A 23,723-nucleotide genomic window follows, 5' to 3' on the forward strand; every position below is an offset into this window, starting at 1 on the left:
AGGGTTTTAGATCAGGAATAGGGTTCAGAGTCAGGGTTTAGGATTTGATTTAGGCCACAGCATCACAGCAGAGGGAGGACAAGGACATGAGGAGTTTGGGAGATGCCAGTGCCCCATCATTGCCCCATAGAGCCTCATTATTGCCCCATTGTTGCCCCATAGAATCCCACTGTTGCCCCATAGAGAGGCATTATTACCCCACTGTTGCCCCATAGAGCTTCATTATTATCCCATAGAGCCTCATTTTTGTCTCATGATTGCCCCATAACTGCCCCATAGAGCCCCATTATTTCCCGATAGAGCCCCATTATTGCTTCATTGTTGCCCAATAGAGCCCATTGGGCTATTCTATTCTTTTCCTCCTTCTTAACAGACATCCTCAAATGAGTTCAGATTGTTTTATAAAGAATGCACAAAAGCTTGGATTATTTCTTCATTGCCTTACATTTTGGTGTTCAGGTTTTGTTGTTCTGTTTTGTTGGGGTTTTTTTGATTTGCTTTCTTTTTTCCCCATTCTTGTGCAGTATTATCCTAGAGTTGTATGAAAACTTCATGGGGATCCTACTGCCCTGATAGTGGAGTATCCCAGACACACTGGGGAACCCCAAATGTGGTTTTACACAGGGTTCTCACACCATACAAACAGTCATGTACCACACAGTTGCACCAAGCACTAGCACCCTCACTACCAATTACTAGTCCTAGTCCAACTCAGCCAGGCGCTCATGCTACTTCTGCTGCAGTCCTGCTCTTGTCTATTGATGCAGATGTGCCTGGACCAGTCCTGCAAGAGACACTGATTAAAGGTGTGTGGGACAGTGGGAGGGTTTCAAAGACATGCTGGAGGGGCTGGGATTCTGCCCTTATTTCTGCTGTGCTGCAATACCCCTTCTCCTTCACAGACAGCTCTAAGATACCCTAAAGAAAAGTCCTAGATCAGGGCTGGGCTGAAGCTTCCAGTGAAAGTCCACTACCTCATCACACCACAGTGTACATATAAATATATATAGGCACATGTGTAAATAAAAGACCTATTAATACTTGAAAGAGTGGTTGATCTAGTAGTTATGGGGAAGAGAATTTTCATAAGATGCCCTGTGGGTCCCACCAACCAGGGTCCCAAACGCCAGTGACAGGGTGACGAGAGGCAGCAAAGATGCCATCCCAGGGGAATCAGTCTCCTGAGACAGGGGAGGAAAAAACAACCCAAAAGTCAAACAACCTGAAGCAAGCACTGGTGCTGCCCCCCTCAGCTGGCAGACACAGTGCCTTCCTGCACTGTCATTGCTCTGAGGAGACAGAGTTTTGTCTAAACAAGATTTTGTAGAATCATGGAATCATTTAGGTTGGAAACGACCCTTAAGAACATCGAGTCCACCATGAACCCAACACTGGCAAGTCAACACATTAACCATGTCCTTTAGAACATGTCTTTTATATAACTCCATGTATGGTGACACAACCACTTCTGTGGGCAGCCTGTTTCTTGTCCCATCATCAGACAGGATAGGCAGGACAGGACAGGCTGGGATCTCCTTTACCCCTGCTGAAGAAAGGGATTCAGCCTGGTCAGTTGAGCCATCTCATCCTAGGATTGTAGGCCTGGGGCTGGAAGGGGACTCAGCTCCTTCCCATGAACACCACAAACTCACAGGAGGTCTCACTTCCTCAGAAGGGGAAAATGTACTATTATACAGATGATGTCTTAATCAGAAGATGCTGCCCCAAGAACTGCAGCAATCACAGTGTGGCAAGCACTCCATGGTGCAGAAGTTGAAGTTCCACCTACACAATGTCAGAAACCAAGCAACCAATACCTAATCATGAATTAAAACCATACCAGTCACTGGGGCCTGTACACCCCCACCACTCTCTCACAGTAGAATGGAGTTTTGCTGAGCATGGCTCTTCCTGTGACCTATTCAAACTGGTCCTGATGGTACAAAAATAACTTTAATGTTCAGGTTGCCTCTTTCAAAGACACTGAACCCCACAGAGCGAGCCCCCTCCATCCCAGTGCTCCTGAGGGCCCCCAACACCCAATGGATGGGGTGGGGCAAGAAAAGGTCGTGTGCTCTGGCTCAGCTCCAGCATCAGGGCAGGAGCCCAGGAGCCTCGGGGACCTGCCCCTGGGTTGTAGCCTTGGGCACAGAGAGTCTGTGGGGAGAGGGGACAGGAGGGACATGGGGGGCACAGCTCCACAGGCAGCAGCGCTGCTGTCAAAGAACACACCACACAAAATCTTATGGACATCAATAAAGCAGAGTCCAGCACAGAACCCTTCTTGTGTGCCCCGTGGGGCCAGGGATGCCCAAGCCCTCACATGATGCCCACAGAAGCTGTGGCTGCCCCATCCCTGGCAGTGTTCAAGGCCAGGTTGGACACAGGGGCTTGGAGCAGCTGCTCCAGTGGAAGGTGTCCCTGCCCGTGGCAGGTGCTGCAACTGGATGAGCTGTAAGGTCCCTTCCAGCGCAACCCAGTCTGGCATTCCAGGATTCAGGAATCAGTACCATGCTGAGGAGAGGATGACCTCGAAAGGAGGATGGAAAGGGGACTCTCAGGCTTTCCCAGAGCATTTCCCAGTTTGGAATATAGGAAACATTGGACCGAGGCCATGCAGCCAAAGGGAGGCAGAGCAGCTCTGCTGGGCTGCAGCTAAGGGCTGTCCTAGGCAGAAGTGGGAAGGAAGCAGAGAACAACACAACGTCCTTGGATTGGGGTAACCCAGCTTTGCAGTGACAGGAACTGTCACAATAGTTCCAATTGGAGAAAAGATTTAATTTCATTTCTTTCATTTAATATTGTTTCGTACAAGTAAAATATTCCTCACATTGAGGGTAGTGAGACAGTGACAGACTTTTTCTGAGAGGAGCAGTGCCTGCCCAAATCCTGGCAGTGCTCAAACGAAGGTTGGACACAGGGACTTGGAGCAAGCTACTCCTGTGGAAGGTGTCACTGCACATGGCAGGGGTTGGATTTGGATGAGCTTTAAGGTCCCTTCCAGCCCAGCCCAGTCTGGGATTCCAGGATTCTCTGCTGTGCCAATGTGGGTCACTCTGCACTTGTCATAGGTGGCCGTGATGCCTGTTCCATTGCCCAGGCTGAGCTGTGACCCCTCGCATGCTGCACCTCTGCACCAAAGGCACTGAGGAAGAGCAGCCCCTGAGGGACCTCCCCGAGCCAGCTGGGCAGAGCCTGGTGCCCCCCCCTTGCAGTGACTCCCGCAGCACCCCTGGGTGCCCAGTGGCCATGGGCACGATGCTGCCGCCATCACAAAGCCATGGCGGTCGCTGTGGATTTGCCCATTGAGACAAATGGGGCCCCCACGCTGAGCTGAGCGGGGGCTATTGAAGGAGCCAGAGCCCTGCAGGAACCAGTGCACAGGAGACCCCTGCGTTGGGAGCTGCATCTGCCGTGGCTGCCCTGCACATCCAGGGCCGTGTGCTTTGACTTTGCAATCCTGTTTGAGTGTGGCTGCAAAGACATTGTGGGTGCTGCTGTGAAGGGAGGAGAAGCTGTCAGGAGATGTGCTGGTGCCATGGCAACTGTAGGAGCAGGAGATGGGTGAGGAGGAGCTCAGCCCTGGGCTTGTTGATGTGCTTGGAGCTCAGCTCTGCCTGCAGAGGTGCTGGGGGCAAAGCAGGAGCCTTCTGTGTGCAAGAGCTACTGGGGTCAGAGGTGCTCAGAAGGTGTCAGGGCAGGAGCAGCCCCTGGGGAGTGCAGCTGCTGGTGCTGTCACTGGGAGCGCAGCACAAGGGGACCTGCCTGGCTCCAGCAAGGCTCACGGAAGCCCACTGGGCATTGCAGAAGGTGGCAGGGCCCTGGCAGGTTCCAGTGATCCCTGTGCCGGCATTCCAGAACACACAGACATATCTAAACTGAAAAGTGATAAAATAAATACCTTCAAATAGCTTTTATCAGATTATCTTTGTAATCTCCCTGCTCTTGGAATCCTCCAATTGTGCTTTGTGATCTGAAAGACTTAACTAAACCCAAAAGTTTTAATGAGCCCCACGGAGTATTTGAGCTGAGTGCGTGAGCCTCAAGTACTGAGAGGAAACTGAAGAAAGCTCTCAAGAAGTCCAAGTCAGAAACAAAGCCCCAAGTCCCTTCAGCATTAATGGGCCCCACTGAGGGCTGTTCCTCACAAAGCCCCCCCAGGGACTCATTAAAGCAAGTACCTGTAGGCTGTGATTACAGCAGACAAAGGCAAAGTGCAGGTGTCTGATGCTGAGAACACCCTTGGTGTGTTTGATGAAGCAGAAAGGCCAAGCCCTGAGCACAGCCCTTGGAGAAGTAGAGCCTGAAATGCTGAGAATGAAAGTTCTCCTCCCAGGCCTTGATGAAAGAGGCAAGTGCCATAGGGCAGGGGACAGAGACCTTTTGTTCTCTGGGGCCTTTCAGCCTTGCCAGAATCCTCCCTCATCTCTGCTGCAGGCTGTCCTGCACTGGCCCATGCCTGCACCTCTTTCCCTTCAGGCTGCTGACACCCATCTTGCTTTCCCAGCCAGCTCTCCCCTGGCATTTCTGTCCCTTCAGTCCCATCTCTGCACCCATGGCTGTCTGTGCCTTGAAACACAAAGCCATGGGCTGAGCCAGACTCCCTCTGGGTGACCTCTTGCACCACAAGTCCACCTTTTGACACACATTTCTCTTTCCTAACTTGGAGTCTGAACCTTCCAGGCTGCACTCTGTAGAGGTTTCCTTCTCTTCCTGCTAGCAAGAAAACCTCCATCATCTCTGAAGCCACATTTCCAGTAGTTGCAGGCTGCTACTATAGTGTCAATTCATCAGGTGGAGTGAATATCCCTCATCAAGCTGATCTAAAGGAGGCTTCTAGAGGAATGGGGGATGCCATCAGGATAGAGAACTGAGCACCATGGGAGAGCAGTGGGAAAAGCCAATGGTCTGGATTGAGAACTTGCTGGCAAGAGCCAACAGGAAAGGTGTTGTCCTTGGGTGCAAGGTATCCCATGCTGTGGGGACAGGGCACCTCATCTGGGACAGCTTCCTGCCTGTAGCCCCCTCTCTGCTGCGCACACCCCACTCTCTGCCCACACTCACAGGTGTCTCACAGGAGCTTTGCACTTCCCCTGCAGCAGACACCTGACTGCAGGAGGTTCCTGCATTGTCCAGGCTCAGGGATGGATCCTGCATTCCAAGCAAGTTTGGGCAGTGCAGAATGCAAACGAGGATCTGGGACATCTGAGGTGGTTGAGGACTGAGAGCAGGGCTACGGAAGAAGCCGGACGGGTTGTGGGGAATTCACAGGCACTGCCCAATGCCCAGAAAACCATAGCTCTGTGAGCAAAGGAACACAGTTATCACCAACACAGCCCAAACACTGCACTGACCCTAGGCAGAGCCCTGAGTGCTGCAGGAGGGAAAGGATCTCCTTTAGCAGGTCCTGGGGGTCAGGCTTTGACCACTCTGAAGGTAAAAAACACAAGGGCCTACATGGAGAGTGGGGTCTCCAGTGCCCTCAGAAACGGGGTTTTCCTTGAGCCTTCAGTTTCTTTGTTCTCTCAGTACATGCAGGTCTGGAACTTGGCACCACAGGGCTCATTCACATGCAAAATACTCATCCACTTCTAACCCCTGCCACGGGCATGACCCCTTCCACTGGAGCAGCTGCTCCAAGCCCCTGTGTCCAACCTGGCCTTGAACACTGCCAGGGATGGGGCAGCCACAGCTCCTCTGGGCACGCGGTGCCAGCGCCTCAGCACCCTCACGGGGAAGACCTTCTGCCTAAGAGCTCAGCTCAGTCTCCCCTCTGTCAGGTTAAAGCCCTCCCTTCTTGTCCTCTCACTACACACTCTTTAAAAGAATCCAATTCCAGTTTTCTTGTAGGCATGACATCCAGTCCTGGGAGGAAAACTCATTGTCTGAATCAGCACATGAATAATTATTTACACCATCTTCAAACCATTGTGAAACCACTGTTGAAATAAGATTAATTTCATGGCTTAATCAACATTAGATTCCCATTTGATTTTCATTCAGTCCCTGATTAATTAATATTGGTCATTAATAAGGCCCTTTCAGTTCTCCCCACAAGGATGACTTCTCTAAACCATTCCCTGTGAAGCACCATGAGTCACAGCTCCAAGTCCATTTCCCTTCAGGTGTGCAGCAGCAGATCCAGGCAGTGCCCCCACTGCCCACTGAGGCCATGGCAGATGGAGGAAGCCCAGCACATCCAGGCTGGGTACAGAGAGAGCTTCAGAGAAGGTTCCCGAGAGCAGGACAGCTCCTGGCACAGGGACTATCCCAGCTCCAGCTCCAGCCTGCACCGCATGCCCTGCGCCTGCTGCCCTTGGCAGTGGGGTCACAGCAGAGCCCTTTGTGACCCGGTCTGTGACACTGCCAGCATGGGCACGGCCCTTGTGCTGCCCTTCCCTCCCCATGCCCACATCCCTCCATCCCGCAGGGGAGCACAGAGACCCAGCAGCCACCTCAGGGGGAAACTGCGGGGAGTCACCTGTGAGGCCCAGATCCCTGCTCGGGTCTGTGGGTGCTGAGCAATTGTATTCTCTCCCCTTGGTATTTCCCTTATCATTATTGGTGGCAGCAGTAGTGGCTTTGTGTTATACCTTAGTTACTGGACTGGAGCCAGTGGGAGGGGGAAGAAGGAAGAGAGTCAGTTTCTGGGGAGAAAGGTAAAGGCAAGAGAGACAGAGCTAAGCGGCAGATAAAACACATCCCTCAAGGGGTTTTAGAAGCCCACTCAAAGGAAAGATCTAGTCTCTGATGCAATCTGGATTGACATGCCCACTCCATGTGGCAGGGCAAGCTCATGGCTGAAGCTGAGCTGGTATCAGGATTGGTTCAGCTTTCAATAGCTGAGCTAGTGGAGAGGCAAAGACATGTTCCTTGGCATCCCTCTGCTCAGCTTTGGGCCAAGGCAGGGGAGCAGGCCTGCTGTCCTGTGCCTGGTCACTCGCTAAGGTGGTTGTGTGTTCTTGGAAGCCCCAACAGAAAGCAGGGATGCTTAAAGCTGGTAGTTGCAAAGCAGGGGAGGAGCGGTGGGCAGGCTGCCTTACCTTTCCCGGGCAGTAGTCTGCTGTCCCTGGCTTTGCTGTTTTGTCTCCTCCAAGGCTGTTTTTAGTTCCATTGTGTGCATGGGAGCCCCCATTTGTAGATGTCCAGTTCCACCTTGGGGAATGCAGAAGGACCTGGTGTCTGTAAGAGAGGCAGGGAGGTTGCTGGGTACACAAGTGTTCTGCTGACAGAATGCTTATTTCTGTTCAAGGTGGTTTGAATCCTACTGACCCTTAACGCTCTCACAATGTAATTAAAGAGACCCAAGCTGGATCAAGCTATTTTTAAAGAAGTCATCTGTTAGAAACATGCATGCCAGCAGGTAAACTGCTCTTCTGTTAGATTTATTCTCAGTTACCTTTATGCAGGTGTTGGTTTGGGGATGCACCTGTGGAGCTATTGGTGACTCCCATCCAGTGCAAGTGGGTGCATTCACTGGCAGCAGATGTCTACATTCAAGACATGGTGCCATGTGAAGAACAAGACACATCACTTCATGTCATTAAGGCTATCAAGAGGTTTTCAGGATTTTCCTGGTTAGAGTCTGCAGCAGCAAAGTCACTAGAAACAGAGCAACTGATAACCACAGCTGCTGGTACTGATCCTTACAGATCAAAGGCTATTGAGAAAACATGAAGACAACTGCAAAGAGTGACTTTACTGAGAACTGAAACTAGGCCAGAATGGTACTAAGTGAATTTTCAGTAAATTTAAAAAAACAGAGAGAAAATAGTTAGAGGCATGACTGTAAAAACTTGGTGCTCTTACATATATGCCCACTCCTGCCACTGTTCATGGCCTGAGGCATGATTCTACAGCTATGACACAAGCAGTAGTTACTGACTAACTGCACTAGTTGGCTCTGGAACAAGATGCATGCACACTTACTGAAGATGCAGTGGCTGTTGCTGCAGCATCCGGAGGAACCTGAATTTGGTCATGTTTCCTGACACTGGCAAACAAAACACAATTTACTTTTCCAGTCTTACCCTTACTGACATATGTGGCACTTGAAGGAATCTATGGTTCATTTTGCCCATCATTTAACAATTCCATCCAGTGCTAAAGGTATTGAACAAAATCCCAGAATCCCAGAATCCCAGACTGGTTTGGGTTGGAAAGGACCTTAAACCTCATCTAGCTCCAAACCCTGCCACGAGCAGGGACACCTTCCACTGGAGCAGCCGCTTCAAGCCCCTGTGTCCAACCTGGCCTTGAGCACTGCCAGGGATGGGGCAGCCACAGCTTCTCTGGGCACCCTGTGCCAGTGCCTCAGCACCCTCCCAGGGAACAGCTTCTGCCTAAGAGCTCATCTCAGTCTCCCCTCTGGCAGCTAAAAGCCATTCCCCTTGGCCTGTCCCTACAGGCCCTTGTGCAAAGCCCCTCTCCAGGTTTCTTGTAGCCCCTTTAGGCTTTGGGAGCTGCTCTCAGGTCTCCCCTTAAGGAGCTTTCTCTTCTCCAGGCTGCCCCAGCCCAGCTCTCTCAGCCTCAGATGTTCATCTCCTGGGCTGGGGGTGAAGGCCAAGGATCCACAGAGGATGTGGAGGAGCAATTCATAAAATACACTATACTTTCACACACTTGGTTTTTCAGTCAAATCAAAATGCAACGGCTTATGAACTTGATCTTAAACTCAATCAAGACTGCTCCCATGTGTGAAATAACTGATATGTCAGTAATATTGTCTGAATGCATAGAATTAAGTGCAAGTAGAGCTGGTGTATTTAAACATGCTGGTTAACTTTCTAAGTTCCTTCATGAAATGCACCCTCATGAAAACCATCCTGAAATGCAAACCAAACCTTGAGGCTCAAAGTTTCCCATGAACACGTCAGAGAAGTTTTTCCCCGGATTCAAAGCTCTTCTTCAGACCTGATGTCATTTCTACAATAGTATTTGTGCCTCCTTCCTGCTGATCCTTCCCTGCAAGAGGGATTCCAAGTGGGCTCCAGCCCTGCCTGCACTTCCCCTGCTGGGTCAGGCCCCGCTTCCCGTGCCCTCCTGGCACAGCCCAGCCCACCTCACCCCACTGCAGCCCTGCTGTGCCCCCTGCCCACCCCGCTCCATCCCATCCCACAGCCCTGCCCTTCCCACTCAATCCCTGCAACAGCCCCGCTCACCCGGCTCCTGCCCTGCTTCATCCAGCTCTATCCTGGTTCTATCCCTGCTCCATTCCACTTCGATCCCACCTCCATTCCGCTCAATCCTGTTTCGATCCTGTTATAAGTGAGTCTCAATAAGGGGCAGAGACTGGCTATTTGAAATTAATTAATTTATTAATCAAGCAATAGTAAGCAAAGCAGCGCTGGGCGGCCGGGGAGCCTCTGCTCCACCAAAGGCGGGTGCTCCCCTTCTTTGAGGTTGTGGTTCTTATAGTCCTTTACTTACGATACACAAGTCCTTTCGTGGTGTACTCTGCGTCTGTGCCAGTCTGTTGTTAGGGGGTCTTTTTCTGCCTCCCAGTGGTCGCTGGGATGAAGGCCCCAAGTCTTTTTCTTGTAATAGTCTTGTGACAAATAGTTATTCATCATGTCTTGCAAAAATACAGAGCTTGCACAAGTATTCTTTACATTACCGGAGGTCTGTGGCTAATACAAGGACTATTCCTTATCTGTTTAATGTCGACATCCCTTTTTTTTTTTTTTTTTACTAGTATAAGCATGATTTGATTAACAAGCATTATCTCTTTTATTACAGATCCCGGCTCCATTCCTCTCCACCACCCCCCCCCCCCCCCCCCGAGCCTACCACAGACACCTCTGCAAGGACCCAGACACAGGATGTTCTGCACAAATGTCTGCACCTGATCCTGGGGCTGGCTCAGTGCTGAGAGCTCTTCTGCAGCCAAATGCAGATCGTATTTTACAGTCCTACAGTCACAGCCTGGTTTGGGGTGGAAGGGACCTTAAAGCTCACCCAGTCCCAACCCCTGGGTGCCCAGAGGCCATGGGCACGATGCTGCCGCCATCACAAAGCCATGGCGGTCACTGTGGATTTGCCCATTGTGACAAATGGGGCCCCCACGCTGAGCTGAGCGGGGGCTATTGAAGGAGCCAGAGCCCTGCAGGAACCAGTGCACAGGAGACCCCTCCTCTGAGGGTCGGGAGCTGCATCTGCCGTGGCTGCCCTGCACATCCAGGGCCGTGTGCTTTGACTTTGCAATCCTGTTTGAGTGTGGCTGCAAAGACATTGTGGGTGCTGCTGTGAAGGGAGGAGAAGCTGTCAGGAGATGTGCTGGTGCCATGGCAACTGTAGGAGCAGGAGATGGGTGAGGAGGAGCTCAGCCCTGGGCTTGTTGATGTGCTTGGAGCTCAGCTCTGCCTGCAGAGGTGCTGGGGGCAAAGCAGGAGCCTTGTGTGTGCAGGAGCTGCTGGGGTCAGAGGTGCTCAGACGGTGTCAGGGCAGGAGAACTTCTCCCTCCCTCCCAGAGCCTGGGAAGTGCAAGGGTCACCCCAGATCCCAGGAACACCCCCTTAGTTTCATCCCTCCCTGGGCAGAGGGATGAGCTTATCGCCAGCATCCTCACAGCTCAGATTTAGGGGGAACCCCCCAGCTGCAGCCTCAAAACCTGGCAGGGTCCCCCAATATCTGCAGTTCCCCCCTCCCCAGTTATCTGTGGGGTGGTCTCTGGTGGCTGTAGCCCCTGTTTGAGGGCTCCATTGTGTTATGAAAATTTCATCTTAGCCACAGTCTAATCCAATTAATGTTATTTACAATTGATTAATATCAGAGGCAATAAGCAAGCAGCGCTGAGTGTGCCGGTGAGTCTCTGCCCCACCAAACACGCACACTGGAATCTTTGGGGTACAGTCTGTTATACTTCTCAGCCTTGGGTTTTAGCCAATCCTGTCGTCTTCTTTACCCGAATGTCAACATGGCCCCTTTCCTTTGTTCTTTGATTGTTTGCTGGGGTCTTTCTCCAGTGAAGACATTGCTGAACTTTATTGGTAACAGATTAACAGAAAAACACTTACAAGCTTAACCATAGTCTTAACATTTTGTTCTATACCTTGTATGGTTATTTGCCTGGTAGCCAGGTTTGCAGCATCCTGTAACAAGATGTATCTCTTGGTTCTCTAACCTCCTTAAGCCGTCAAACAGTTAAACAGAAGCACCCTTTGAAAAACAAAGCGATTGATTAGGAGAGATTATCCCCTTTGTTTCTCCTTCCCTTTCATCATTGTATTGACAGGAGCACTTATGGTAATCAGGGTCACAAAGGAGGGCTGGTTTCACACAAAGTGCAATGGGGACAAGGTCTCCTAAGTTCCTGACACCAATCATTCCTGTATATTTCACAATTGGTCCCCCAAATTACTCTGCCCCCTGCAGAGCTTGGGCACATTCCCATGAACCTGCAAATCCCTCAAAACCTCCAGTTCCCTTCTGAACCCCAAGTACCCCCCTTTTACTGCCATGGGCCAACAGGAGCACTGAAGAGTCAGGGTACCCTGGCACAAATGTAACCCCTAGTTTTGGGACATTGGATGTTCCCCAAATCCCTGCACCACCCCGGGGAGCTTTGGGGATCCCCCAATGCCTGAATCCCCTCTGAGCCTCCAAACTCTTCCTCTCAGCCCATCTCCACCCTGGGGGAATGTTGCTCACCCAAGAGCAACTCAGGTGCCCTGGGAACCAGGTACCTCCCATTTTTGGCACATGGGAGCTCCCCCAATATAATGTGCCTCCTACAGCGAGATTTGGGGAACCCCCCCAAGCTTCCAAATGTTCCTTGAACTCCAAATCCCCCTGAACCCTCAAATTCCTCCCATTTATGGCAATTTGGGTCCCTAGGGCATCCAATGAGATTCGGCCGCCCTGCAACTTATGGAACCCCCCATTTTCGGGATATGGCAAGTCCCTCAAATAACTGAGCAACCTGGAGGAGTTTTGGGGACCAGCCTGAATCCCCCAAATCCCCCCAGGACCCACCAAAATTTCCGCAAACCCAAAGCCCGCAGCTCCAAAGCTGCCCGAGCTGAGCACAGTGGCACAGACCCAGTAGAAAAGGGATATCCTGAAAAGTGAGGTCTCCCCAGCACCCACCCTCGGGGTCCCCCAAGCTGCTGTGTAGGCCCGAATTTACTGGGGGACCCCAACATTGCTGTGGGTTCAGTAGTGAATTCAGATTGCCAGAGGGGGTTGATCCCTCAAAAGAGGCACCGCAACAAAGGGGCACCCCAGACCCATCCTGCCAGGCCTTGGAGGCACCCAAAGAAATCGTGGTGCTCCGCAAAATCCTGGGATAACCCCAAATCTCTCCGAAGCACTGCAAGAGCAGGGAGGACCCCCAAATGGGGGTCTGGGGCAGCCTAAAAGTGACCCACACCCCCCCACCACCCCGAGCACTCCCAAATGAATGCAGGGACCCAAAATCCTGGAGGGGACCCACCAAACACCCCTTGAGAGACTGCAACACCCCCCCCATATCAGGGAACTGGGGGGAATCTCCATAGTTGGGGGGTGCCTAATTTGGAGTGTTCCTCCCAAAAGACCACCAAGAAGGAGGTCAGGTGGAGGATGAGTAAGAGCACCTGCAGTAGGGACTGGGAGCACTGGGATATAGAAACCCCAGCAGTATTTGGGGCCATAGTGGCCATATCGGTCTGTACTGGTGCAAACTGGTCTGTACTGCTCCATACTGGGATGTGTAAGTGTGCAGATGACACCAGCTTGGGTGGGAGCATTGATCTGGTGGAGGGTAGGAAGCTCTGCAGAGGGATCTGGACAGGCTGGATCCATGGGCTGGGGCCAATGGGATGAGCACTGGGATTAAGGCCAGCATCGTGGGCTGGATCAGCACCAGTGCGGCAGCAGGGCCAGGGCAGGGATTATGCCCCTGCACTGGGCACTGCGGAGGCTGCACCTTGAATCCTGTGCTCAGTTCTGGGGCCCTCACTGCAAGAGAGACCTTGAGGTGCTGGAGCAGGGCCAGAGAAGGGCAATGGAGCTGGGGCAGGGCCTGGAGCACAAGAGAGATGGGGAACGGCTGAGGGAGCTGGGGGGTTCAGATAGAGAAGAGAAGGCTCAGGGGGGACCTGATGGCTCCCTCCAAGTACCTGACAGGAGGATGGAGCCAGGAGGGGCTGGGCTCTGCTCCCAAGGAACAAGGGATGAGACAGGAGGAACCGACCTCAAGCTGCACCAGGGCAGGTTTAGATGGAGCTGAGGAACAATTCCTTGCCCAGAGGGTTCTGATGCATTGGAACAGGCTGCCCAGGGCAGGGCTGCAGGCACCATGCCATGGGTCAGTGGTGACCTCGTCAGTGCTGGGGTAAGGACTGGACTGGATGAGCTTAAAGGTGTGTTCCAACCTGGTTGATTCCATGATTCTGTGACCTTTTTTGCTGAGGCATTGGTGAACCAGGGGTTTTCTGTTGGTGTTCTCTGGGTGAAGGGAGGTGCTTCTAAACCTGCTGAGGGTTTGAAAGGCTGTTGTAACGCTGGGACTAAAGGCAAGAGTCCGAATTCCTTGGTTCAGGGGTGACTTGAACATTAAAGTTGTTTTTGTTCCATCAGGGCCGATTTCAACAGGTCACAGGAAGAGCCATGCGCTGCAAACCCCCATTCTGCTATGAGAGGCTGTTGGGGATGTACAGGCCCCAGTGACTGGTATGGTTTTAATTCCTGCATGAGGTATTTCCTGCTTCCTCATGCTCTGGATTCTATTGCCATGTTTTTCTCTTTCATAACAGTGAGTACAGTGGGAGAGCAATGATAGAGAATCCAGGGCCATATTTCCTCCAGTACCATGGAGGACCCACAAGCTGTTCTAATTCCTTCCCAGAGTGGGGCATCTGCCCTTGTTCTGTTTCTCTGAAGGTGTCTGTAGCAATCACTGCACTGCTGCTATCCAAGTACCCCCTGATTTGACTGGTTTCTGCTTGGTTTCTGACATTGCTTAGGTGGAACTTCAACTTCTGCACCATGGAGTGCTTGCCACACTGCTGTTGCTGCAGTTCTTGGGGGCAATCTCCTCTGATTAAGACATCATCTATATAATGGTTTGTTTTCAACTTCTGAGCAAGTGAGACCTCCTGTGGGTTTGTGGTGTTCATGGGAGGCAGCTGAGTCCCCTTCCAGCCACAGGCCTACAATCATAGGATGAGATGTATCAACTGACCAGGCTGGATCCCTTCCTTCAGCAGGGGTAAAGGAGATCCCAGCCTGTCCTGGCCTGCCTGTCCTGTCTGATGATGGCACAAGAAACAGGCTGGCCACAGAAGTGGTTGTGTCACCATCCCTGGAGGTATATAAAAGACATGTTCTAAGGGGCATGGTTAATGTGTTGACTTGCAGTGTTCTGTTAATGATGGACTTGATATTCTTAAGGGTCTTTCCCAACCTAAATGGTTCCATGATTCTACAGACTCTTGTTGTTAGACAAAACTGTGTCTCATCAGAGCAATGACAGTGCAGGAAGGCAGTGTGTCTGCAGCTGAGGGAGGCAGCATCAGTGCTTGCTTCAGGCTGTTTCCCATGGGGTTCCCCTGGAGCCCAAGGGAGCACTGCAGGGAGCCCAAAGCAGCAGAGGCAGAGCCACCTTGGGCTGGGCCTCTGCTGCTGAGCTGGGACCAAGAGGAGACCTGTGAGCCTCAGAGAGCTTAAAGGCACTTGGCAGTGGAGGATGCTGAGAGCTCCCTGCAGGAGAAACCTTCCCAGCCCTGTGCATGGTAAGGCTGTGGGTGCAGGGCAATGCAGCTGCAGCTGCTGGAGGGATCTCCTCAAGCTGCTGCCTGGGACAGTCCATGGGATGTGTCAGGAGGACTCTCTTGGTTTCTGTGTGTAGATAAGGAGGAGGATGTGGTGCAGAGCACGGCTTCCCTCTGCACCATGGCAGGGACAGGACAAGGCAGGTCCCTTGTGCTGGGTTGTGCTGGCTGCAGGCTGTGAATGTGGGTGTGCAGCCAGGGGTGCCCAGCGCTGTCCTTGCGAGCAGGGTCCCTGCAGCCCAGGGGCTGTGTGCAGGGGCAGGGACTCTGCTGCCTGCCAGGGTCAGCACTCAGCCTGCCTGGGAGCTCCCACAGTGCTGGGAGAGAAACTGGGGGGGGGGAAGGAACAACTCCTGTCATGGAAGAAAAAGTGTTCTTGTGCATGGAGAGGGTGCAGTGTGGGTCAGGGCTGCTCAGAGCTCCACACCACTCTGAGGACATTTGCAGAGCATCTTCTGAAAAACACTGAGGCAGCGTTCACCTTTGAAGGCAAGATTCTGAATTTTGATGTTTTCACTCTTGGTGGGCAGATTGGGCAGTGGGAGCTGGGAATTCACTTCTGTGCTTTGGAGAAGGCACCAAGAGTCTTGTCAGGACTTGTGTTAGCTGCTCCTGAGCCCCTGCACAGGCAGAGATGCCCCTGGTCAGAGCCCTGCTGCCGGGAGGGGTGTGCAGGGCAGAGCTGAGCACACAGCCCATGGGATGGGCTCTGGCAGCACTGAGAGGGAGCAGAGCTGGGCACAGAGCAGCAGCTCCTGGCAGGGACAGCTCCAGGCAGCAGAGCCATGGGCAGGGAGTGGGGGGAAAGTGCAGCCCAGGCCTGGGGAGGCTGCGTTCAGGCAGCTCTCTTGGTGTCTGCCTTCCACTGGAGGTGGCTGCTGGCCATATTCTGCTGGGCAAGGAGCTGACTCTCTCTACAAAGTGCAGGGCAGCTGAGAGCCAGACTGATGGACACTGCAGCAACCTTGAGTGGGCACTAACCCACAGACAGTTGAGCCCTTCTGTCTGTCCCATGCTCACTCTTCACAGTTGCCTTCAGAAACTTACATAGGAAATGTATCCCTGAAAAAGTCACTTGTGAGCTGTGACATTGGGAAAACAAACAAACCAACCAACCTCAGAGACAATCATGACCAAGTCACGCTGAGCCTCTCCTATGGAGTCCAATAGTACATGATTGTGTAAAATGAACTTCTATATCTGACATCCCTCCTGTCCTAACCTGTCACTGCCTGTTTCTCCCATGACAGTGCCCCATGCCCAGAGGCAGCAGATGTCCAACGGCAGCTCCATCACCCACTTCCTCCTCCTGCCATTCGCACACACACGGGAGCTGCAGCTCTGGCACTTCTGGCTCTTCCTGGGCATCTCCCTGGCTGCGCTCCTGGGCAACGGCCTCATCATCACCAGCACAGCCTGCGACCAGCACCTCCACACCCCCATGTACTTCTTCCTGCTCAACCTCTCCCTGCTGGACCTGGGCTGCATCTCCACCACAGCCCCAAAATCCATGGCCAATTCCCTCTGGGACACCAGGGCCATCTCCTACACAGGATGTGCTGCACAGGTGTTTTTCTTTGTCTTTTTCATTTCAGCAGAGTATTTTGTCCTCACTGTCATGGCCTACGACCGCTATGTGGCCATCTGCAAGCCCCTGCACTACGGGATCCTGCTGGGCAGCAGAGCTTGTGTCCACATGGCAGCAGCTGCCTGGGCCAGTGGCTTTCTCAATGCTCTGGTGAACACAGCCAATACATTTTCACTACCCCTCTGCAGAGGCAATGCTGTGGAGCAGTTCTTCTGTGAAATCCCCCCGATCCTCAAGCTCTCCTGCTCACATTCCTACCTTAGGGAAGTTGGACTTCTTGTGCTAGGTTTCTCTTCAGCTATTGGCTGTTTTGTGTTCATTGTGGTATCCTATGTGCAGATCTTCAAGGCTGTGCTGAGGATCCCCTCTGAGCAGGGATGCCACAAAGCCTTTTCCATGTGCCTCCCTCACCTGGCTGTGCTCTCCATGATTGTCAGCACTGGTACCTTTGCCTACCTGAAGCCCCCCTCCATCTCCTCCCCAACCCTGGATCTGGTGGTATCAGTGCTGTACTCAGTGGTGCCTCCAGCAGTGAACCCCCTCATCTACAGCCTGAGGAACCAGGAGCTCAAGGATGCTGTGAAGAAGCTGGTGACTGGATGTTTTTGAACAGCCATACAGTGCCTGCTTTCCTCTAAAAATGGCTGCCAGTGTAGGTCATGACATGCCATGTCTGTCTTTGCTGCTTTACATTTGTTTTCCTGTTTCAATTTGTGGTGATGTTGTCTTCAGAGAAATGTCAGTTTTCATCTCCTCCTGCTTAAGAAACCACCCTTGTTGTGTGACCCATAGACTTTGTGTCACTCTGGGGCTTTCACTTTATTTAAGGGAAATAAATGATCCTGCAGCAACTTCTTCTCTGTGCTATGTCCTCACATGGCAGGAATGAAGGGGAATGAAAGCAGCTTTGTGGCTCCTCCAGCTCTGGCATGGCTGCTCTGTGCCTGGAGCAGGAAGAGCTCTTGGGGAGCCCAAGGGTCGGAGCTGTTGTGCTGGTGTGAGGAGATGGGATGGCATGGGGGGGGTTGCAGACCTTTCAGGGTGTAGTGGGCAGGAGAGCAGGGGACACAGGGGTCCCTGCAGGGGACTTCCCTGCAATGGCCCAGGCTGGGGCTGCCTGGCTGGGAACAGCCCATGGGAAAGGTCTGGGTGGGCAGGAGCTGGACAGGAGCGTGTGCCCTGGCAGCAAGGGAGGAGAGCAGCATCGTGGGCTGTATGAGCAGGAGCACAGCAGGAGAACAAGGGAAAGGATGCTTGGGAATGCTCCATTCAGGTTTCAGATCCCCAGTTTAGGAATGCTATCAGCAGGCAGGACTGGGTTTAGCAATGGGCCCTCAGGACAGGCAGGGACTGGAGCATGATGTCGTGGTTAAAACCAAGTCTGCACAGCTCATTCACTCACTCCCCCCCTTGCTCCCCTGACTACCAGAGAGTTAGGAAGGAGAATCCAAAGAATGTAGCCCCCCGGGCTGAGATAAGCACAGTTTAATAGCTAAGGCATGACACAAATCACTGCTGCTACTACTACTACAAATAATAATGATAAAGCAAACAACAAGCGAAGAGAATACATCTCACCAGCCACCGACCCATAACTCACCCCACCCTGCCTAACCGAACACTGACCGATACCTCCTCCATCCCCCCAGACTTCCCCAGCCCTTCCGGGTCTCTCCCTGTTACATCCTGGATAAGACATGCTATGGTATGGAATACCTCTTTGGCTAGCCTAGGTCAGGTGTCCTGTCTCTCCTTCCTCCCGGCCTCCCCTCCTCCCTGGCAGAGCATGAGCTCAGAAAAGGACTTGGACAGACGAAATATTTCAGCAATAACTCAAAACATACTTGCTATCAGCAACCATTCCCAGCCCGAAAGTCAAAATACAGCACTGCACCAGCTACCAAGAAGGAGAAAAATGACTGCTACTGCTCAAACCAGGACAGGAAAGGATGGGGTATCTGGGCTTACCCAGCCCAGAGAAGGGGAGGCTGATGGGGAGGTGGTGCCTGGTGGGAGGACAAAAGGCAATGGGGGATAGTGACAGAGGTGAGGTTGAGCCAGGACAGAAGGAAACCTTGTTCCCATAGGCTCAGGCAAGTGCTGCATCTGGTCACCCCAAGAGGCTGTGCAGTCTCTGGCCTTGGGGATTTCCAACTCAGACTGAATCAAGCCTTGAACCAAGTGCTCTGATCCTGTCCCTGATGGGTTAGACTAGAGGCCTCCTGGGGTCCCTTCCAACCTCTGTTCTCCTATGATCCTACAACGATGGGGTTATGAAGAGCCAAAAAGATGCCTCGAGGGCTGGAGGACATCTTAGCTGTGCCTGCCCCATCCCTGGCAGTACTAAAAGCCAGGTTGGATGGGAGTCAGGTTTGCTCTAAGGCTGTGTTTTGCCCAGATCTGACGTTCACAAAGGATGTCAGATGAAATCCCAGAATCATTTCATTTGAAAAGACCCTTGGGAACATCGAGTCCAGCCATTGACTGCTGTGCTCTAAGGGCTGGAGCACGTCCCCGATGAAGAGAGGCTGAGAGAGCTGGGGGTGTTCTGCCTGGAGAAGAGAAGGTTCCAGGCAGACATCTTAGCATCTGCCCATAGCTAAACTGGGCCTGTGAGAAATCTGGAGAGGGGCTTTTTACACGAGTGTGCAGTGACAGGAAGAGGGGGAATGGATTTAAGCTGAAAAAAGGGAGATTTAGCTTGGACATTTGGAGGAATTTTTTCTATTTGCAGGTGGTGGGACACTGGCACAGGGTGCCCAGAGGATCTGTGGCTGCCCTATTCCTGGAAGTGTTCAAGGCCAGGTTGGTTGGGAGTCATCTTCTGTCTGAAGCAGTGCTTTGTCCAGCTCTAATGCTCACAAGGGATGTCAGTTGAAATTCAAATTCATTGTAAAGTTCTCTATATGTACTCATGACTCGGATGACTCTGGTCTGTATGAGGGAGGCTCAGCATGGCCTCAGACTCATTTTGACTGTGTTGTTTATGTACTGGCTTAACACTGATGATATTTTTTGTGGGTGGGTTATAAAACATTCTCTGTATGACTGAAAACCTGAAAAGTATTGAAACAGGGAGAAGTTCTCAGCTTTTTACACATTAGTGCAGAGCCAGGAGAGCTGTAGTGTCCCATCGGTGCTTTCCCATTTGTCCTGTGCTCAAACTCACACTGCCTGTAAGATACCCTCACACACAAATTGATCTTAAGAAGCCTCACCAACACCTGTCCTGTGCTGAGAGCAGGGCAGCACAGTTTCAAAGGGCAGATCAAGGAGTTCTCATGGAGAGACTCCCCAGTGGAGTTAGGAAAGAGAAATGTGTGTCAAAAGGTGGACTTGTGGTGCAAGAGGTGACCCAGAGGGAGTCTGGCTCAGCCCATGGCTTTGTGTTTCAAGGCACAGACAGCCATGGGTGCAGAGATGGGACTGAAGGGACAGAAATGCCAGGGGAGAGCTGGCTGGGAAAGCAAGATGGGTGTCAGCAGCCTGAAGGGACAGAGGTGCAGGCATGGGCCAGTGCAGGACAGCCTGCAGCAGAGATGAGGGAGGATTCTGGCAAGGCTGAAAGGCCCCAGAGAACAAAAGGTCTCTGTCCCCTGCCCTATGGCACTTGCCTCTTTCATCAAGGCCTGGGAGGAGAACTTTCATTCTCAGCATTTCAGGCTCTACTTCTCCAAGGGCTGTGCTCAGGGCTTGGCCTTTCTGCTTCATCAAACATACCAAGGGTGTTCTCAGCATCAGACACCTGCACTTTGCCTTTGTCTGCTGTAATCACAGCCTACAGGTACTTGCTTTAATGAGTCCCTGGGGGGGCTTTGTGAGGAACAGCCCTCAGTGGGGCCCATTAATGCTGAAGGGACTTGGGGCTTTGTTTCTGACTTGGACTTCTTGAGAGCTTTCTTCAGTTTCCTCTCAGTACTTGAGGCTCACGCACTCAGCTCAAATACTCCGTGGGGCTCATTAAAACTTTTGGGTTTAGTTAAGTCTTTCAGATCACAAAGCACAATTGGAGGATTCCAAGAGCAGGGAGATTACAAAGATAATCTGATAAAAGCTATTTGAAGGTATTTATTTTATCACTTTTCAGTTTAGATATGTCTGTGTGTTCTGGAATGCCGGCACAGGGATCACTGGAACCTGCCAGGGCCCTGCCACCTTCTGCAATGCCCAGTGGGCTTCCGTGAGCCTTGCTGGAGCCAGGCAGGTCCCCTTGTGCTGCGCTCCCAGTGACAGCACCAGCAGCTGCACTCCCCAGGGGCTGCTCCTGCCCTGACACCTTCTGAGCACCTCTGACCCCAGTAGCTCTTGCACACAGAAGGCTCCTGCTTTGCCCCCAGCACCTCTGCAGGCAGAGCTGAGCTCCAAGCACATCAACAAGCCCAGGGCTGAGCTCCTCCTCACCCATCTCCTGCTCCTACAGTTGCCATGGCACCAGCACATCTCCTGACAGCTTCTCCTCCCTTCACAGCAGCACCCACAATGTCTTTGCAGCCACACTCAAACAGGATTGCAAAGTCAAAGCACACGGCCCTGGATGTGCAGGGCAGCCACGGCAGATGCAGCTCCCAACGCAGGGGTCTCCTGTGCACTGGTTCCTGCAGGGCTCTGGCTCCTTCAATAGCCCCCGCTCAGCTCAGCGTGGGGGCCCCATTTGTCACAATGGGCAAATCCACAGCGACCGCCATGGCTTTGTGATGGCGGCAGCATCGTGCCCATGGCCACTGGGCACCCAGGGGTGCTGCGGGAGTCACTGCAAGGGGGGGGCACCAGGCTCTGCCCAGCCGGCTCGGGGAGGTCCCTCAGGGGCTGCTCTTCCTCAGTGCCTTTGGTGCGGAGGTGCAGCATGCGAGGGGTCACAGCTCAGCCTGGGCAATGGAACAGGCGTCACGGCCACGTATGACAAGTGCGGAGTGACCGACATTGGCACAGCAGAGAATCCTAGAATCCCAGACTGCGTTGGGCTGGAAGGGACCTTAAAGCTCATCCAGCTCCAACCCCTGCCATGGGCAGGGACACCTTCCACTGGAGCAGCTTGATCCCATAGCCCTGTGTCCAACCTTCGTTTGAGCAGTGCCAGGATTTGGGCAGGCAGTGCTCCTCTCAGAAAGAGTCTGTCACTGTCTCACTACCCTCAATGTGAGGAATATTTTATTTGTATGAAACAATATTAAATGAAAGAAATGAAATTAAATCCTTTCTCTACTTGGAACTATTTTCTGTCCTTAGAAAAAATTCTGGAGCTGAAATAATATCTGGCATTTCAGAGAGATCACAGGCTCATCATTGTTTCAGTAATGACCAGTGCAGGGATTACAATGGAATAGGAGAGCACAGCACAACATAGCATAGATATGGAGATCCTAATGCCCTGATAGCCCAGTATCCAGAGGTGAACTCACCTCCCAGCACCAGCATTGCAGATCACTGGGGCCCAAGTTCTGGGGAGAGGCTGGCTCAGGCACTCGGCTCTGTCCCATCTGCCTTTGCAAACTTCCAGCACAATCCAGAACTTCCCCCTGCCCACTGCACCCAGAGCCTGGGATGCAAAACAGAGAATTATAAGGGTGTCCCAGACACACTGGGGAACCCCAAATGTGGTTTTACAGAGGGTTCTCACACCATACAAACAGTCACGTACCACACAGTTGCACCAAGCACTAGCACCCTCACTACCAATTACTAGTCCTAGTCCAACTCAGCCAGGCGCTCATGCTACTTCTGCTGCAGTCCTGCTCTTGTCTATTGATGCAGATGTGCCTGGACCAGTCCTGCAAGAGACACTGATTAAAGGTGTGTGGGACAGTGGGAGGGTTTCAAAGACATGCTGGAGGGGCTGGGATTCTGCCCTTATTTCTGCTGGGCTGCAATACCCCTTCTCCTTCACAGACAGCTCTAAGATACCCTAAAGAAAAGCCCTAGATCCAGGGCTGGGCTGAAGCTTCCAGCAAAAATCCACCACCTCATCACATTACAGGGCACACAGAAATATACAGACACACATATACAAATAAAAGTAATGTGGCACTGCAGCCACTCCAACCCCTACAACAGGCACCACAACTGCTACCTCAGCAAGAGGTGGCACAGCTATTTCAATGCCAGCAACAGGCACTGAGGCTGCTCCAACCCCTGTGACAGGCTCTGCCCAAAGGTGACTGAGGAGCTGTTGGTAGAGCTGTCTTGGAGACAGAGGAAATGCAGCAGCTCTGCCTTGCCTGGTCTCTCACAGGATCCTTCTGTGCTGGGGCTGCTGAAGGGAGAAGAACAACAAGTGCCAATCACTACCACAGCAGTGCACCGGTGGCAAGATGGCACCGACCGAGACTCCCCGATTGCCATCCATGAGCTGATGCATTGATTGGAGAGCCCAGGAGTGCTCAGCAGGACCCACTCACCCTTCAGGAGCCCCACAGGGCCCGTGCACAACCCACAGGACAGTCTGATTGTAAACTGCACGTTGCCGTCGGCAACAAGGCCCCCCCCGAGCCCCGGCCGCCCGGGCCCGGCCGCCCTGCAGGCCCACCCGAACGCCGGGCCCCCGCGCCCAGGACCAAAGAGCTAGGAGGGGGCACTGGGGCTGCGCCTCTTCAGCGCAAGACTGGCTTTGCAACGCTGCACCCCGCCCGCTTCTGACTCTTCGCCCCCTGAGCAAGGGCCGTTGCCGTCGGCAACAAGAGGAAGAGCAGCTTAAAACAGGACAGAAATGACCATAAATATTTAAGGCAGTGAGGGCATTAGTAAGCCTTAATGACTGTAAACAGCCTCACCTGTGCACCAGACCACACCCAGGAGCCCTATTTAAACCCAGCTCTGTGCCTCAGTTCTTTCTTAGAGCTTTGCTGGAGGAATGCTGTTTTTCAGCCCTGTCCCTGCCTGTGAAGATTCTTAATCTGGACTTCAGACTCACCGCCGGGCTTGATCTTCTTTACGATTACAGAGCAGCTTGGCAATTGCTGGACCTGATGGTGTGTTGCGGACTGCATTGCTTCTTGTTCTCAAGCCTGATAGAGTCCTGGCTGGACTTGGCTGCTGCTGGACCTTCTCTTCTTGGGTACCTTGAACTCGGGGCTAGGCTGGCAGAGGTGTCTTCTTTTGCTGTGGGAGCCCAGAGGTGGCCTGGTCTGCTCTTGTTTCCTGAGGAGTGTGGAGATTCCCGCAAAGTTTCCGGGCAGTGTGGAGGACACGGCTGTGAGGGTGAGCGTGTGCTGCGGCACCAGAGGGGCCTGCTGGCAGGGAAGCGGGAGTGCTGTGTGCTCTGCCTCACCAACTGCCTCATCCACAGAGAACTGCTGGGCTTCTCTGGGGCTTTTGCATGGATTTCTTTGCCTGGAGCAAAACATTTGGCTGCTGACTTATGAACTAAGTCCTTAGACCTGTTTGAG

General features: G+C 52.6%; 1 protein-coding gene across 1 annotated transcript; it reads left to right on the top strand.

Moving 5' to 3' along the window:
* The first annotated feature begins 16,026 nt into the window (after nt 1-16,026).
* Nucleotides 16,027-16,950, top strand: LOC117438691 (olfactory receptor 14A16-like). Its single transcript, XM_034074132.1, has one exon. The coding sequence runs from the start codon at nt 16,027-16,029 to the stop codon at nt 16,948-16,950; it is 924 nt and encodes a 307-aa protein (XP_033930023.1).
* The last annotated feature ends 6,773 nt before the right edge of the window (nt 16,951-23,723 follow it).

This window comes from Melopsittacus undulatus, unplaced genomic scaffold (assembly GCF_012275295.1).
Source record: "Melopsittacus undulatus isolate bMelUnd1 unplaced genomic scaffold, bMelUnd1.mat.Z mat_scaffold_55_arrow_ctg1, whole genome shotgun sequence".
NCBI lineage: Eukaryota > Metazoa > Chordata > Aves > Psittaciformes > Psittaculidae > Melopsittacus > Melopsittacus undulatus.

What these genes read in the sequence shown, in the direction of transcription:
- LOC117438691 (XM_034074132.1), top strand. Translation starts at nt 16,027, where the DNA reads ATGTCCAACGGCAGCTCCATCACCCACTTCCTCCTCCTGCCATTCGCA.